General features: G+C 36.2%; 1 protein-coding gene across 2 annotated transcripts in view; it reads right to left on the bottom strand.

Annotated features, from left to right (window-relative positions):
- The window catches only part of RB1 (RB transcriptional corepressor 1), an 84284-nt gene that overhangs the window by 53873 nt on the left and 11630 nt on the right, over window positions 1-18781 (bottom strand). For both annotated transcript variants that reach the window (XM_075489563.1, XM_075489553.1), the window contains exons 4-13: window positions 17458-17592; window positions 15524-15562; window positions 14798-14865; window positions 13129-13239; window positions 10761-10909; window positions 9966-10043; window positions 7226-7335; window positions 6128-6205; window positions 1227-1314; window positions 470-586 (exon numbers count right to left, since the gene is read on the bottom strand). In XM_075489563.1, the coding sequence (XP_075345678.1) occupies window positions 470-586; window positions 1227-1314; window positions 6128-6205; window positions 7226-7335; window positions 9966-10043; window positions 10761-10909; window positions 13129-13239; window positions 14798-14865; window positions 15524-15562; window positions 17458-17592 (973 nt within the window). The remainder of the gene's footprint in view (window positions 1-469; window positions 587-1226; window positions 1315-6127; window positions 6206-7225; window positions 7336-9965; window positions 10044-10760; window positions 10910-13128; window positions 13240-14797; window positions 14866-15523; window positions 15563-17457; window positions 17593-18781) is intronic.

The raw sequence follows: 18781 nt of genomic DNA, 5'->3' as shown, positions 1-18781 counted from the left end.
AATTCACAGCTAACAGGATAAAAAGCAGGGCTGACAGGCAGGAGACTGTTGAATACAAACTTGGTTGGATTTGTTTTCCAAAATCCTTGTTGAAAGCACAGCTGGCCTACTGATTTTGTAAGGAAGTGAGTCACCTCTTGCAATTTTAGGCTAAGTTACCTTAATGAATGCAAATATACGTTTCAACTAAATGTATTTTGCCCAGCAATTTTCCCATTGTTCATTAAAGTATTTCCAACGTATTTCCACTCAGTTCCTATTGCTCCTTATATATTAGGAATAATTTGTTGAATCTATCTTTACAGCACTTTAGAAAAAAATACCTGTCCATTCCTCAAGTTGAAAAGAATATTGTTACTTTTTACCATTATTGATATGCACTGAAGGAGGACAGTCAGTAAGTCAGGTCTCATATTAGCTAGTACCAACAGAGTTCAAATGAGTAATACTCAACCAAAATGCTAGTTACCTGTGAGCCAATTTCAGCACATCCCTGCCCAACTGCTTCAGCAAATTTCTTTTTGAAGATGTGGTCAAGACTTTCCACTCTTTTCAGGATACTATCCTTAGGGTTCACTGTGCAATTCTAAAAGTACAGGAAGGAGGGCAGGGAAAGGAAAGGCAAAGAAAGGACATTTCCTTCAAAAATATTTTAATGATTTAATCACATTAGTCCCGCTTCACTTCGTAACATCTCTCAATCAGCTCATCAGCATAAATAAAAGTGGAGTATTTAAAAAAAACAGAATCACTGTATACATTCAGTGACTTCCAGTAACTACAACTCCATGTCTCATGCAACTAGCTGCAACTAACCCAACTAATAGGCAAGTAGTACCATCGATGTTAATGTCTTTGAAGTTAGAAATATGCTTAAGTTGCTGAATGTGGAATGAGATCCTCTGAGTACATCCTCCTCCTCTTCTTCCTCTCCCTTTTATATCCCTTTCTTTTTCCATCTGATACATACATAAATAAATCTTAATATTTAGTGCAGTAACAAAAAGATTTAAGAACTTATAACATTCCAGTACACATCAGTTAGATAGAAGTGCTTTCTAAAATGAGCAATTATGTTTAAACCATCCCAATTAAGAGGTACTACTTCAAAAAATGGTTGTTAATAAAGGAGTTTCCCAAAACATGTGCATCAGATCTATAGGAGTATATTTTACTTGAGTGATAATTCCAAAAATCTTTCACAAATCTTCCTTCTAGTCACTTACATTGAAATATATGATGAGAGTATCTGATGGTTTATCAGTTGCTGAGTTTAAAATCATAATCAATTGCTGAATGTTATTCATTGCAGCTCTGAAAAAATACAATAAATGCATAATAAACATTAAGGTTGGCTTGACAGTTTCCAGAAACTGAACAGCAATTTTACAAACAAACAAAAAAAAATTATTTTAGTGCTCACCCCAATTATGAAACAACCAGCTGGGAAAAACTGTTGTACTGTGTTAACCATTGTGAATTCTAATAATCTATCTAATCATCTAATTATTAGAATTATTACAATCCATAAATAAATAACCAAAAGAACATAAATTAAGTAATAAACACTAACAAGCACTTTTAAAAGCAATAAAATAGTGGAATTGCAATCCTTGTATGTGAAAATATTCAGTTAAATCAAGCAATTCCCTAACAAAAAAAAAACCAAAACCCACCTCTTTGCTTTTTATAAAAATAATACAAAAGACGGGTAAATGAAGACAGCTTTTATGTTTCAAGTCACCTGTTCACAAGTGTAGTACGTTGTATTAAAATATGGCAGTCACAAGAAAATACAGCCTTTTTAACATAGATGCTTTGAAAACCCCACATTTTTCAGAGGCAGAGCTGTCAACATTCCTATTGGCAACAGCATGAGAATACAGTCTTCTCCCTCCCTGGATCTGAACCCAAAAGTCACGTTAAAACTTAATTTCTTACTTTAACTCCAATTCCTTCTATTTCCAATAGAAAGGCTACAATTTCTGTAATCCTTATTCTACCTGCTGTATCTGTAGCTAGGTTAGAAGGATCTTAAATATAAAATCTTCTTAACTTTTAAAGCATTATGGGTGGGGACAAGGATGTGGGCAAGAAATAAATTTTTCAGTGTTCCCAAGAAATGCAAACAATATCTTCTTAAACAGTAGAACAAAAATTCTTTATTGTCTAGATGAAAAGTAGATTAAAAATATTAATAACATTTTATAAACTTGGATATACTGAAGTATTGAAGTATGCCTCCATATATGATCTTATGGGCATTATTTTACAGGTACAGAGTAAAAAAAAAAAACCCACAAACAAAAAACACTGACATGAAAACTATTTGTATCTCTACTTAATGCCCAGAATTTTATTGCTAAAAACAGATTCAAAACCACAAGTAGTATCCATTGATTCATATCCAATGTCTTAACATAGAAAACTGCTAAAGCTAACCCAAGTAACAGCAGTATTTCAGAAAAGCTATAATAATGTAAAAAATTAAGAATGCTTTGAAGACAAGTGCATAGGATCCTGTTGCTTATTCCACAGACAAAGTTAAATGCCTTGTTAGGGTCAGTGTATCTCTCTGAAGAAAGCATTTTCTCTTCTAGAACTGAAATCATGACAAACATTGTCATGACAAATGACAATGACAAACATTTTTCATCACTTTCAGAAAGATAATTATTTTAAGATAACCAAGAACATGGCCTCTTCTCCAATACCATGTATTATCCAGGAGGTGACTGAAGTATCTATAGGTGGGAAAATAAGAACAATAATGATCTTGTCATACAAAACAAGAAGTTATGTGCATGAGCTAGCATCTAAACAGCACACTTTTACAGCTTTTGGGGATATTGTGTATTGTTCTGCCTTTATTATTTGCACATACATGCAGAACTAATAATACATCCAGTACGTCCGTAAGTACTAATGTGGCCTGACTTTTTTTTAAACATATTTCAAGTTGTGTATTAAGCAATAGCATTAAGTTCCTATTCTTTTAGAAAGGTTAGTGTATTAATTTCTCTCCTAACATCTAAGAAACAGTTTGATACTTCCAGTGGTATTGTTACTTTCTGAATTTTTCATTGTGGTTTTTGGTGGGGTTTTTTTTGTTTGTTTGTTTTAAATTTCTATGCTTAAATTTCTATGCTTTCTATGCTTTCTACTTAACCTCAGTTTGGCTCATATCGCTCAGAAAATAAGTGGCAAAAGAAGAAAAACATGTTCACTCATTATAACTGTAGTAGTACAAAGATGCATTTTTCTTTAATCTACCTTTTAGAAGGTTTTGGTTAACTCACTTCTGCCAAAACCCTACCAGTGATAAGGAAAAGCATAAGGACAGTGGAAAAAACTAAAATGAAAACAACCCATTCTCATTATGCTCTGAACTAGTACTTACACCCACTTTACCTACTGCTTTCTATATATAAATGGCCAGATACAAATCCACTGATGAAAATTATCAGATTCTCACCAACTTCAGGGGGCTTTAGAGAAGATCCTAAGTGTCTAGGTCCAGAAAGAAGACATTATAAGAAGATTCAAAGTAATAAGTGTGGTGCTTTCAACGTAAGCTGTAAGGGGTTCTACTTACGCAGGCAGAATTAATGATACGCCTTCCCCTATGCTGGTGATCAAGGGTTTACTGCCATCTAGTGACAGTTCTGTGGCTTTATGAAAAACAGCGACTACAGCCCAAATCACTGCCGGTGAATAAGCCTTCACTTGAAATGTCTTAAATGGTGTCACGCTTGGAAAACCCAGAGAAAAGCCCAAGTGTGGATGGAGAGAATCTAAATATCTCACTTGACCTCCTCTCAAGATCAAAGCTGGTTTAGCACATTTCGAATTTTTAGCAACACAGAAATTTGGTACTCCTCGACTTTCTTAATAAGACTTCCATGTCAACAACTTTAATGAAGCATCTTTCACAGTGTTAACGGGGTTTTTTAATACTAGTATAACTGAAAAGACTCAATAACAAGCTATCTACATTTGTCAAAAGCGGGGTTTGTTGTCAATGGCCTTCTTGTAAAACACACCGCATGTAGATGGTCTAGTTCCTGATACCACACATGCAGTTTGGGAACCGATAGGCAAGCTGATGCCTTTATGACTAAAACAGCATCACTGGCAGTTAAAGAGTAGAAGCATAAGACTAAAAGGGACCACTAAGGCCATCAAATAAAGCCTTTCACAGTCACAGGCGATTAAAAGTTCTTTCATATACTGATCAATATCTGTCTCCGCTGCATGTCTCCTTTTATTATTTTTATGAAGAAGCTTTTCAGAACTGTACTGCTCTGTTGGCTAGAAAACAATTAGTTTCTGCAGATGGCATTTAGTAGATTTATAGTGGACACACAAGCCCAGAGACTACTTCATTCTTCCACAACCATATAAACACTGTAGAAGTATTTTTAATAAAAACAAAAATAATTTTACTCATTTGTGAAAAACGAAGTAATAATTAAGCGTACAATATTTTAACTTATCTCTACAGCATGCTAAAATGAAAGGCATTTATACAGCAAGCATGGAACAAGAACTTCACTGTCCAATTTTATTAAACCTGACACCTTAAGAATGAGTGCCTGTGTGAACAGTTCTCTGTCTGTCCACATAGCACATGGCATTGCAGTGACACAGCTGGTTGGTTCTCGAGTGTCCAGGAATTTCCAAGCACCATCAGGCAAAGACACACTGATTTTGTCAAAAAAAAAAACTATGTGGCACATGCAAATCTCCCTTCCTTTGGTTAACTGAAATCAAGCTTGCAGTTTTTCTGCATTTGATTGTAGATCAAACAATCTCCAATTAATAGCACATTTGTTCAACAAATGTTGTTGATGAAATACATTTTATATATATATATATATATAAAAATACATATGGGGAAGAGTGGCTGGAAAGCTGGCCAGCAGAGAAGGACCTGAGAGTGTTGGTTGACGGCTGCCTGAATATGAGCCAGCAGTGTGCCCAGGTGGCCAAGAAAGCCAATGGCATCCTGGCTTGTATCAGAAATAGCGTGGCCAGCAGGACTAGGGAAGTGATCGTGCCCCTGTACTCGGCACTGGTGAGGCTGCACCTCAAATACTGTGTTCAGTTTTGGGCCCCTCACTACAAGAGGGACGTTGAGGTGCTGGAGCGTGTGCAGAGAAAGGCAACGAAGCTGGTGAAGGGTCTGGAGCAGAAGTCTTATGAGGAGCGGCTGAGGGAACTGGGGTTGTTTAGCCTGGAGAAAAGGAGGCTGACGGGAGACCTTATCGCTCTCTGCAACTACCTGAAAGGAGGTTGTAGAGAGGTGGGGGTCGGTCTCTTCTCCCAGGTAACAAGTGATAGGACGAGAGGAAATGGCCTCAAGTTGTGCCAGGGGAGGTTTAGACTGGATATTAGGAAATTTTACTTCACTGAAAGGGTTATCAAGCATTGGAACAGGCTGCTCAGGGAAGTGGTTGAGTCACCATCCGTGGAGGTATTTAAAAGAAGTTTGGATGAGGTGCTTAGGGACATGGTGTAGCAGTGGACTTGGTAGCGTTAGGTTTACAGTTGGACTTGATGATCTTCAAAGTCTTTTCCAACCTATACGATTCTGTGATTCCTACCATATCTGTCCATTTTCCTGATAGACAAAAATGTGTTGACACTCTGAAATGTTAATCTTCCCATACAGAAAGAAAACAATACTAAGAAGAAAAAGATCATGGGAGAAGAAATGTGTGTGCATATACAATTTGGTATCAGGAAAGGAAGCCAGAAGGTACAGAGCTAGAGTAAAGACGGGAAAGGAAGATGGAAGTATAGCAGACAAAAGTACTACCATGGAAGTGTAAAGTTGCATTCTCAAAAGAACAAACACAGTAATCTATTTTGCAGACATCTTACACATCTAGACCACTCAGTAAAAAGCTCTCCCTGTTTTCCAACAGCTTCACAAGGAACTGAGGGCACTCAGCACCCCTCAGTACATGCTCACTGCTCATTAGTGACCAGAACTATGTCTCTTTTACGAAAAAAAAAAAAAAACAAAAACAGTTGCTTTAAAATTAAAACAACTACTCTAAAGATGAATATTTCTAGTTAGGATATTAAACAAAAGAACACAGCTTAAAAGAAAAACTCATACCGAACAGGAGTCTGTGGAAGTATAAGATTAAGTTCCTCGTCTGGATTGTTTTTTAGTGGTGTCCTCTCCAACTGTGAGCTACAGAAATGGAAAACAAACTTATGAAGTATTACTGTAATTCAAAAAAGAATGTTTTCTATAAAGATTTATTGATCTGCAGAAAAAGCTGTGGAACAGATTTTTAGAAGATCTAGACATCCAACCACTCCAGTTGTTAGAACAATATAATTTAAATTCCCAAGTAGATCTGCTTTAAGCAGGATGTTGGACTAGATGACCTCCAAAGGTCCCTTCCAACTTCATTTTTTTTTCTAGAATTCTATTTATAACAACTGAATTTATACGTACAGCTAGTATTAGCTCCATTTTAATCCAATTTTAAATGAATGTATTTTTCTACCATAGATAAAGTCACAGATTCACATCACGAGCTCACATCAAGTTACAGAAATGTTGAATTGTCAGGAACCACTGAAATTTTAGAGTATGACTAAAAAAATTCAACTACATCTGTATTACTGAACAGCACCAGGGAATGTGTCTGGGCACTAGTACTCAAAAGTTTATTCTGCTAAACCATCTGTGGCACATTTCTGTTCCATGCAAACTATCTATTCCCCAAAACGTTTGTAGGTACAGGTCAGAATGTGCTGAGGATCACTCCCAGCAGGCAGCTTCCAAATGCCACCATCTAGTTTTAGGAAGGAGGAGCTGGACAGTAAGGACCCAAGCCATTCCATGCCAGCTGGCCCCAGAGCCATAACACCACCTCAGACATATCTAATCAACTAGTATGACATGGCCTCAGCCTCCTCCTCCTCACAATTCCTCATCTTGCCCTGGACAACAGGGGCTTGCAAAGAGTAAGAATTAGAGTAGAGCTTCCAAATCATTTTGGGTAGAGTCACAGTCATACGTTTTCTAATTATTTAAGCAATAATGTAAAGCAAGGCTGGTGATGCCAGAAATAAGTTAGCTGAACTACAAACCTAAGAGGTCAACAGGATACAGAGATCTCTATTTATAACATGAGGGGGCAGAAATCAATGCAAGTTCACATTTTCTATTATAAAAGAAAGCAGAAAATGGAAGTATTACCATGCTATGACATCAGGCTGTAGAGTTGCATCCTGATCCAGAAATAATCTTGCGTCTATATCTTTGTTTTTGAGATAGAGCTCGTCGTACTGTTTTGAGAGAACCTCAACCTCAAAAAACATTGGGAAAAAAAACCCTTTATTTTAAAGGAAGAAGTTTAACAATTTACTGAATAATATAAGCTAGTCCTACCTCATGAATATAATGCTGAAATTCTAAGAGAATGACCTTGGAGCTCACAAAGTCACTTCTTACACAAATAGCTGAAACATACCCAGAAGAAAATTACCATTCCCACGCACAAGGATGATAATTTATAAGAGAAAACAATCCAAGATCATGAGACTTTTTTGAAGAAATGTGGGTCTTGACACTGTAAAAGAGCTAAAAATAGCTAGAGTGCAAGACATAGACCTGCAAATCAAACTAATGCTTCCAGGCTTTTAAATCTTTCCTTCCAGAAAAAAAGGTGTCTCCAGAAGCAGGAAATGTAAAATGATTGTCCTTCGAGCAGCTGCCGGACAATCTGCTCGGTCCCCGTCTCTGCTGGTTTGGAGACGAAGGCCAAGACCCACACTCAAACCTTCTTGTTCTGACTGTAAGAAGAGTTTCCCCATTCCATATTAATATTTGTACTGGTGTAGTTTTTAAGAGACATGCCTATTTCTACAAAAACATAGACCATTATTTCATATCCACATTGTTGTTTTTTAAATTACTGTTGAAAGTTTCTTAGTTGATTAGATCCCATGTTGCTATGACTTCATTTTGCAGGGAAAAGTTTGTTGGGTTTTTTGGGGGTTTTGTTTAGGTTTGGGTGGTTGTTTTGTTTTTTTTTTTAATTTATTTTCAGTGACTAACTGGAAGTCTGGAATTTTTTTTATCAGGGCCAGATACTAGCTTCCACTTCAAATCTGCTGCTGTGCTCCTGCAGAAGTAGGCAGTCACCTCAATTATCTGTTCCCTGAGCCCTTAAACATACTAACTGATGCTGTGCTCTGGCAAATTCCTGCTAGAAAAACAGGCAACAGTGCATATGAACCCAAATCAGTCCCCGCCCAGTCCCAAGAAAAAAAGCTAGCTGCAAATACCTTCTCCACAGCTTTGCTTCTCACCCTCTCCTTTCACCTTTGCCAAATTAATTTGCTCCAAATTGATCTCATGGTTAAAACTTTGAGATTAGGACTATGAAATCAAAGATTATCTTTCAATTCCTATTATCACTATTTTTTTAATTTAAAAAGTTAATTATCTTTTCATTTTTCATTATCTTCCTAATGGCTTGTGGGTTATTTTTCTCTAAAATATTTCAGTATTTCATGAACTTCTAAAAATTCAGATTCTCACTGCAAAAAAACCAGCAGCGCTTAAGACAAAATGGCTGTACTGGGCTAACTGGGAAGAAACCTTCAGCCAAAAATAAGAGTTCTGAATCAATCTGTTCATCAGTTCATAAAGCCTGACTGTCAAACACACAGTGAAGACAAATGAAATACAGCCTCAAAAGCTTTTCTTGTTTTGGAAACAGCATTAAAATTTATCAGAAGCTGAGTGGTTTTTTATGAAAATAAAGTCAATTTAAATGCCCCATATTACTAGCTATTGTACTCCTGATCTCAGCTATGATTGATGGTTAGTTGGATTACATACATCAGCTGACTACCTCTGAAATATGGCTGTAACTTTCCGCTTTGTTTTAGAACATCCCCTCAGGCACTCAAGTTTCAGGAGCAAGGATCATGTGACTGGATTTTTCTTCAAATGCATCATTTTATAGAATTTTCACCAGCAGAGTCTTAGACTGGTAATTTTGATAATATGCTTAAATTGAGCAGCCTTGGATGAGAACCCTCATTGATTTGAGAATAAGCTGTATAACGACCTTTGCCTGGAAGTTCATATAGGGCTTCCCAACTATATATGCCCGTAAATTAAAAAGTCCGAACAGACTGCTGATACCCTGAAATTAATTTTGGAAGAGATTAAGATCTTTAGTGAGTCCTGTATTTTGTCCCCCACCCAACACACTATGAAACTGAACAGAACATATACTTGGCTGCATCTTGCAGACCTTCAGTCTGATAAGCTTCAGAGCTGCTTATTTTCAGGTTACCACATCTATTGGTGACACACAGCTAAACCTACTCTTTTAAGAATGATGGATGTAAATACATTGCAAGAAGTTACCTCCTAAGGCACACTCTTGCATGCAATTGCATAGAGGCTGTCTGCCGCATCCAGGCTACAACTCAGTAAGACGAAAGTAATTCTGCATGGACAGCAGTCCAAACTCTGCCAGTTGTGAAACTGAGCCTAACCTTTTGGGTATCTCTCCAACATGACTACAGTAACATGTCTCAATTATATTTAAACTAAGGTGTGTAATTTAAAACTGTATGCATTTATAGACTGACTTCAGAGACCTGATATTGTAATAGTTGTCTTTTAGATTAATGGCCTCACCAAGATCATGGATATGCAACTCCTATGTCATGTTTTGCTTTGAGCAAAAGCACTGGTTCAGCCTCAGGAAATTAATTTATTAAATTCAAATGTAAAAGGTAAATATATTCCATGAATACTGGAATCCCTGCTAAGCCACATTCTGGAAAAACAATGCGTTTCGCTAGATGATTTTAGAAGAACCTATTAAAACTTCATCAATGTGTAAAGGGAATCTTAAGCAATTTGGCATGAAGTAAAGCACTGTTGTTGAACTGTCTTAAATTCCTCCAATTACCTCTGGTAGTCCATTTGAAGCTACAATACCAATAGAATTCAAGAAAGGAATAAAGCTTGTGAAATACAAATTTTTGACCTAAAAAAAAAAAGAGAAAACGTAACATTAGTAATGTACAGAGGCAGCCATGCATACACTGCTTTCACGTCTTTAAATAAACTGAGACACTTTTGTAATGCACTGTGTTTTGTTTTCAATAAAGCAAAAATGAAATTGCTTACATATCCAAAACATAGTGATATGTAAGCATGCAGTGCATAATCCATTGCTGGAACATTAAATTACTAAACTGGGAAAGAACTGCACTCTTCCCAGCCCTCTTACATTTCTGCTTCCATCATCTGCTTGGATATTCAAAAATCAGTCCTTTTTACACAGGACTAGATTTATCAGCGAAGCAAAAGGGGAATGGGGTCTTTAAGATCCCACGCAGAAGCAATGTGCTTGTTGTGTACATCTTCTCATCACGGGATGCAGCTGTGGAACCCCATCAGAGTAGCCCTGCCTTCACATGCTACGTGCTGTGATCAGCCTATGACTTCGTACTGCATTCTTCACAGTTCAGTTGCCCTGGCAAAGTTATCATCCATACCAAAGGGCTTGGTTTTGGGGTTTGTTTGTTTTTAAACTACCTTCTAGAGAAACTACAGAATGGTAGAATACCTTCACTACTGAACTTGAGACAATAGTTAAGCAGACACAAGTATTGAGATTTAAAAAGACCATTTAAATAAATGCATATTCCGGATGGGGTTTAGCAGCAAGATCTAACAGACTTTAAAACACAGGCATTACCTCATCTAAATTACAATCATGCTCTTTACAAAGGACTTCAATAACTTTTGTATCGGTATCAATTTGCTTTGAAGTACGTGTACTCCTGTTCTGACCTCTTCTTGGAGTTCGAGCGGAACCATTAACAGTCACTGCAGTCACAGCAGACTCTGGAAAGATAGTCAGAACCATCACAAAGTTAGAGACATCTTAAGAAAGAAGAGATTTAAATTTTTAAACCTAAGAGATTTAAAATTTTATATGATTTTTCAGGTCCTCTTAAATATTTCCTTTTTCATCTGTTCAGCTGTGTAAAAAAACCTTCATTAGAGAAAACCTATACAAAAAGAAAACTAATTTTTAAATTCCTGTATCAGTATTTGGACATTTTGTTTTTAAAAAGCTATTCAACACAGAATGTAATAGCACTTTTTGTAAGTAGCTTTGAATAAGCATCTGTTTTGCAAAGCTAGGAAAGCCTTATCTTTTCGCAGATGAGTAACTATTTTTTCTGTTTTTACAGAACTGTAAAACAAGGAGCTGAAAGAGTAACTTCACTCTACATGTCTGAAGGTTAATAAAGTCAATGCAGGACTTAAGTGCTGGTGGGAACCTGGAACATGGTTCTGCAGGGAATTCCTCCTTTCCCCAAATATCCCCAGGCAAACAAGTAGGAACAAACAAGTTCACTTTAAGAAGATATCAAAAACTTAATTCAGTGAGGTTAAAATATTTCATTTTGTTAAGCTCAAACTAGATGGCTTCAATATTGTCAGCTTGAAATGTGAATTATATTAATAACATACATTAATATCATTAAATATTGTTGGTTTAAAACTGACACTAATCAGCATGCTGTTCTCCTCTAACTTCATTTGTATTTGATAACTGTTCTGAGAAAATCTGACAAAACTACGCTCGGGTGGTTGCATCTTAATCGCCTCAGCCTTAGTCAGATCATAAAGCTTGACATCATTTAGCACAATGTGAAGCCTCTTGGTCACGAGGATTTGAACAATATATTGTATTATTTGCTAAAAGAATGAAGCACTGTTTGACAGTTTACACAGCACCTGCGCATACCACACAGCTTCAGGTTAGAACTCTAACGCTTTACACTTATGACAGTGATACCCATATTTGCAATTTAGTCTGAAGTGGCAGCGTTTCAAGATACAATGCACAGAGCCAAAGTGTTTCTAATAATGAGCTGCTAGTCTTTATAGTTTCACTAAAAAAAAAAAAAAAAAAAAAAATCAGTGTGAACACAGAGTTCAAAAACAGGCAGTTTCAACTCAGTGTTCTTTGAAAAAGGTCTGCTTTATAACATCTGAAATAAGCAGCAGCATATGTCTGTCCTACTAGGAAGGACAAATTTAAATTCAAAATAGTACCGGAGGAGGGCAGGGATTTGCTTGCCACAAGCCCATCCCTTCCCACCCTTTTTTTGTTTTGGCATTAGAATAAAAGTGAGGTTATTTGTTGTTACCTGCAACAAATAATTGCTAGGACAGATAAATATCCTCCCACACATGGAATTTAAAGAATATAGCAGTGAATACAGTGACATTATAACCCAAGTGGATATTTACACAGCCATACTGTGGCTCCAAATACTTCAGTATAGCAATTCCATAGCTTGCAGAAGAAAATATTCAACAAAAAAGAATTCTGTTTTTTAAAGTTACCATAAACGTTTACTTTCTCTGCCTTTTTTAGTGAGGTTTTCCAGGTTTTAGGTACGAGAACCGAACATACAAAAAGTTACTGCTGAACAGAAGTTTCTAGAGTGAAGACCCATTATATTTTTACTTAAAATAGAGACACTTGCTAATAACAAAAGGGATGTAATAAAAGCAAAGCTATCTACATTTTACCTCTACTGTTTTATTTTGAGCTACCGCTGCAATTAGGTTTTCTATCCACCGTATCTTTCTTTTAAATGTCTGTATAGTCCCGTATCTTGTACATTTCTGTTGTCATCATACTGTTATATGTCAATGAAATAACAGTCATAGCACCATCTTTTCCTTTTGTAACTCAAAGCAAACCTAAATAATAGTTCTCAGTCATCATCTACCCAGAACCTGAATTCTTTTACCAAAGTAAAACTGCTGTTTTAATAAGCCCCCGAACAACTTGTATGGGCAGAGGACATAGCAAACAGATAGCAGGAATAGAAAAAAAATTAATTATATTAAATACACTGCCATACTCAGATAATTTAATTCAAGTTCACTATCACCTAGATTGAACTAAAACATCAAAAAATCCATTTTAATAAGCTTAAGAAGTTTTATTATGTTAATTATGAATGTTAGCATGACTCTAATAGAAATTTAACCAATTTACTGTCTACTTCAGTGAACAAAAAACCTAAAATCCTTACTGTATGGTTCCTTGAGCATAGCAGGAGGTGACAGTTTGATAAAATAATCTAAGACACACAGCAACAACTGGAAAGAAATCACCAGGTCATCTTCCACTTGCAACACTTTACCTGCAGACATTTAAAAAGGTAAAGAAAACCTTTGTGAGATGTTTGACTTTTAAATTTAAAGTAATTTTGAAAAAATAAAGATTTGGAAGTTCATTTAATAAAACACTACAATTAGAATTCAGAAAGCATCATACAGGATGACAATGTTCTTTAAAGGCTATTGATTTTAAAAGTCAAGGTTCTTAAGAGGTTTGTTGCTTTAGAGAGAGCATACATATAAATAAATTTACTGTGCACAAAATTCCTGCCTCTCAGTGCTCCTTCCTGATTTCTTTTTCATTTTGTTATAGTGGAGTAACCATGTAGACTATTTTACCTACATGTACCTCTTATTTCTGTGCAATTCTTCCTCATTTTCTTTTTTGTGGCCTTACACAAGCTTTGTGAAAGCTGCTAAGTATTCAGAAAGCAGGAGTTGCTAGTATATAGTGAAGAGAAATTCAAAACATGCTATCACTGTATGCTCACAGCCTGTCAAATTCATATGAAATGACTTAAAAGTCACACAAATACTAGCATGAAGAGCACTTTTAAAACTACATTATTCCAGCTGTTCCCAATTATGATTCAGATGCCAGAGAAGATCTACAGGGCCATTCCAAGACTGTGCATTGCCACCAAAAATTTGGAAAGCTGGCAGCGATTCAGAACAGCTACAGACCACTACCTGTGCTCTATTTACATGTGCATTTTTTCCTATTTATTTTCTATCAGAATTAGCAAGCATCACCCAGGCTCTCCTGTGACTTCAACTATTTGCTGGTAAATTTTAGCCTTCCTTATTCTCAATGAAAAGCCAGGCTAGAAAAATTTTGTGGGTTTTGCTTTATGCTTATGCTTGGAGAATTCTAGTGAAAAAGCTCCATGAAGCTCAACTGATCCAAGACCGATTTCGATGGCAGAGATGTGTACGCTTCACTGATAACACAGACCTGGAGTAAGCAGCAGTTAAGACATATGATTCATTCCTTTTTGTAGGAATAGTACGATGAGACAGGACTCCGTGGACTACTATTATTGTTTCATCACTCAGCTTTAACTGGAACTTCAGCCTTTTCACAGAAGAATTGTAGTATAAATAATTTCAGGGGCTTATTATCTTATAATCATATGTTATTATTATTAATTTTTATTTATTTATTAATACATTTATAATATATATAAGCCTATTTAAAAAATTCTGCCAGTCTTTTCAGGTAATCATCCATTATTAAAATATTGGCGGATTATAAAGCACCTCAGAATAGACTCAAATACAAAATACCAACCTTCAAAGTAAAAAAAAAAAAAAAACAAAAAAAAACAAAAAAAAACCTTATAAAGCTTAAAAAAATATATTTAGATACACAGGACGTAACAGAAGTTAAAAGAATAGCCAAATTGTATACAAAGAAATATTACTGAGTAGTTACAAAAGCCACACACAATCAAAACATTCTGGGCCTGTGCTATGGACATTTGTAATAAGGATGCCAGTCTCATACTGGACATGTAAAAAAACCCATAAACTCACTTCAACAATATTCATTAAAATAACTGTCTTTTAATCAAAACTCACCTTTTGCCAGCAAAAAAGTAATCCAGTAATTTTTTAGGACTAGTACAGAACTGACTTTAGCAGAAATCCTGTAGAGACACAAAAATAAAGTCTTTGCATTAACAGCTCTGTAATAATTTAAACTATAGTTTCTGAAAACATGCTTCAGCCTATGGAACAATTTAAGACAACATGCAACATCTCCCATATAGTTAAGTTGATTAATTATCTCATTTCATTCCCTACGTAATTATGACTACACATCTGAAAAAATTAAGTCCCTGTAAAGCCATTCAAGAATCAGGAAATATCTGTATCATCCTTGGAAAAGAAAGTGAATGTGGATAATTCACTTAACTGTTACGAGCTGTTTTCTCTCTTGTGCCTTTGACTAATGCCCTATTCTCCAGTCACAGCATGAACGCAAGCTCATTTGGGAGTTGCTAAGGCATCTTTTTCATCCATTCATTTGTTGCTATGATTAGGAAGCTCACTCTCCAAATGTTTGTTTCCACCATGCGGAGACACCCACCATTGGGTGGCGATCCTTCATGGAGGAAGCGATCAAATATATATATATCACTTCTGCGGCTTTCATCATCTCACTGAAATTCAAAGTCCCCACTAAATCCAAATTAAACACATGACATACTATGACTTAGGTCAATCTTAATGGGTTAAAAAATAAAATGCTGACACATTTTACATCTTATCTTGACATACACAATTCAGGAAAGACAAACTTACTCACTACTAGGTTGTTCCAGATAAATAAGGCCACAAGTCCTAGAAAATAAAAACAAATTATTATTTTTAAACACTTCTGTGACAGAAAACTGTGCAATATCTTTGACTTCAATGTAGTAAAAAAATACGCCAGTTCACAAAACATTATTCTAACTTCAAAAAAAAATGCTGATTCTTGGAGAACAGATTAACAACCACCCAACTAAAGCCCTGCCAGAGCTGAAATAATGCTGTTGCTTGCATGCTTATGTCAAAGCTTGCATAGCAGAACGATTTTAATTTGGTATAATAAAATTTGTTATTATTTTCTTCCAGAAAGACAGGATTGGTGTGTACATTGTTACTCAGTGGCTTGTAAACACAGCAAAGTACACACTACAGCTGCACAGAACACTCTATAAAAGGGCGTTTTAAAACCTTTACTCTTTCTGCAGTGTCACTGCAAGCCTTGCAGTATAATGTTTCTTCCTAATTATTCTAGGTACATGTCATTTCAAGAAATAAATTCTGTTTATTCAAAAAGAAAACAGGGGAATAACACAAATTTCAAATCCTTCTGTTTGAAAAAACTGTTACTGCAATTCAAGTTTTGAAAAAGTAAGCAAGTGAAGAAGAGTTAGAGGAGGGACAAAAGCCGAAACATGCCTGTGTAAATCTGCAATGATACTTTTATAGCCCAGAAAAGACTTGCAATGGATAAAAACAAATTATTTACAACTTTCATAGAACTTTATAGCTTTAAGGCAACTATAAATTTTACAAAAATGTTGTGATATACACATTATCCAAGCTAATGGTAAGTGTGGCTGATTGGACTTTGAAAAGGCAAATAAAACTTATATCACATTTGTGCCTTGATTCTATAAACTACCAAGGGGTGACCTGCTACTGCTTTCAAAGGTCATTTAAGGGATATTTGAGAGGCTTTTGTGGTTTGGGAGGCAAAACATTACAGTGACTCAAACTTCTGTAGGTGAAAAACACCACAGTGCTCTGAAGCAGTGGGATCAAATAATATGAGCATCATGGAATGATGTTTCAATGTTTAATAACATGAAACAGTTTTCTACTGGTATATGCTACAGTGAATTTTACAGACTGATTAAAAATTGCCACAGAGGGTATCAGATCTTGCCAATACAAATCTCTGCTAGCACACATTAGCCTGTAAAAGGATCTAAAGCCTTTATCATCTCTGTCTTCAAGTTAAAGCATAGAGTGCAGCAACTTACCACCTTGGCGTAACAGCAACTCAGAAAAAGCATCCATTTGAGAATCTCCTGATTTTCAAGTTACACACAGAAAGCTCTTAGCTCTGCCACAGGCACATTCAATTTATTCTGTACAAAGAGAATGCCCCTCAATTTTCATTGTATGGTCAGCTGAACCACTTGGGAAGGTTTACCTTGATGACAAGTGAGAAGTGCTAATAGAGCAGGCTCTGCAGTACCCCTAGACACTGGAACAAACAGCCTTCAGTTCCAGATGTGGGAGAGAGAGACTTATTTGTCTTATTTATCTTATTTGTGCTTTTTTTCTTTCCAGAACTCCTTAGAAAGAAACTCTTGGATCAGGATTTGGGGAGGGGTGGGCAGATAGAAATGGAAAGTCCCTTAAATAAAAAAATATGAGATAGTAAACTAATTATATTTGTAAAAAGCTTAACAAAGGGACTAGCAACCACTTGTCATGCTGCTCTTACTACTGTTTGTACTGCAACAAGGGGATTGTTTAACAAAGCATTGTAATAGTTATGGAGTAAAATGTAAGATGTGTTTATTCAATGTATGCAAACAGTTCCATTTCACTGTTCTGTAAATATTAGCACACAGAGTTTCAATGGGCTCTTCTAATATACAGTCTGAAAAATCTAAATACTTAAATGTTGACAGCCATAAAGAATTCGTAATTTCGAAATGAAAAATGTATACTACCTTTCAAACTTGTGGTATAGTGCAAGTAATACATCATATTTCTTTTTCAGCCTTGATACAGTGCTATCAACTTTAGTGCTTACAGTATCCATGTTAACATCCACCTCTTTCAGAAACTGAAAAAATGTGCATACACTGAAAAAAGGAAAAAAGATGCCAGATTATCATAACTGAGAATGACCATTATGCAATAGCTCTTTAAAAACCCCACCAAAACCCACTGCCTTACTTCACTAGACTCCAGCATGTTCTTACTACAACTAGCAGTGACTGAGAACCTAGCTTTAGAAAACACTACCTCCTTACCTTGAGCCCCATATGCCACCTTTACATTTTCCAGATGTAGGAAAACTGTTCAACTAAGTAGCACAGGCCTCTCATGATACGGGCTCTACTACTGAAAGAGAATTTTCTTGGCTAGCACAGATATTATCTTTGGAAGCCAGAATTTGCTAACTAGACACATCTTTCTTCCTTGCTCTGCCAGTAAAACCACAAATATCCAACACAGACATCTCGACTCTTCTGTTCTAGCTAAAAGTTCTACTTCAGAAATGTTCTTACTACTCTAAGAACATGAACCTTGGCTCCATCCATACTACAGAGAGACCTAGGAATGAAAACTGAGATGAATGCACTGAATTATATGCAATTCCAAGTCTTTCAACAGGCACTGGGGGCAAGGACAGCCCCACCCTTTGGAAATACACACAGGGGACCAAAGTTTTCCCTACTCATCCATGTAATATTATGGCAATCAAGAAAGTATTTTGTTGTTTTGTTCATAACCAAAACGAGCAGGCTACTAAAAATTAAGGAGGAGGAAGCTATCAAATATATTCAACTATTTCAACTATATCAAATATATTTTGATCCTTTATCAGAATACAGGATTCTGAGAGATTGACCTTTGTCAGATTAAAAAACAGAATATAAAAACAGTCAAGTTCATTTGGGAATTCTTCTACCACAGAATGAAAAATCTTTCCAATTGTCATGGTTTAACCCCAGCCAGCAACTAAGCACCACACAGCTGCTCACTCACTCACTCCCCGGTGGGATGGGGGAGAGAATCAGAAGGGTAAAAGGGAGAAAACTCGTGGGTTGAGATAAAGACAGTTTAATAGGGAAAGCAAAAGCCATGCACGCAAGCAAAGCAAAGCAAGGAATTCATTCACTGCTTCCCATGGGCAGGCAGGTGTTCAGCCATCCCCAGGAAAGCAGGGCTCCATCACGTATGACGGTGACTTGGGAAGACAAACGCCATCACTCCGAATGTTTCCCCCTTCCTTCTTCTTCCCCCAGCTTTATATACTGAACATGA

This window comes from Mycteria americana, chromosome 1, assembly GCF_035582795.1.
Source record: "Mycteria americana isolate JAX WOST 10 ecotype Jacksonville Zoo and Gardens chromosome 1, USCA_MyAme_1.0, whole genome shotgun sequence".
Taxonomy (NCBI): domain Eukaryota; kingdom Metazoa; phylum Chordata; class Aves; order Ciconiiformes; family Ciconiidae; genus Mycteria; species Mycteria americana.
The sequence above is the reverse complement of the archived record's forward strand: the minus strand, read 5'-3'. Positions and strand labels throughout refer to the sequence as shown.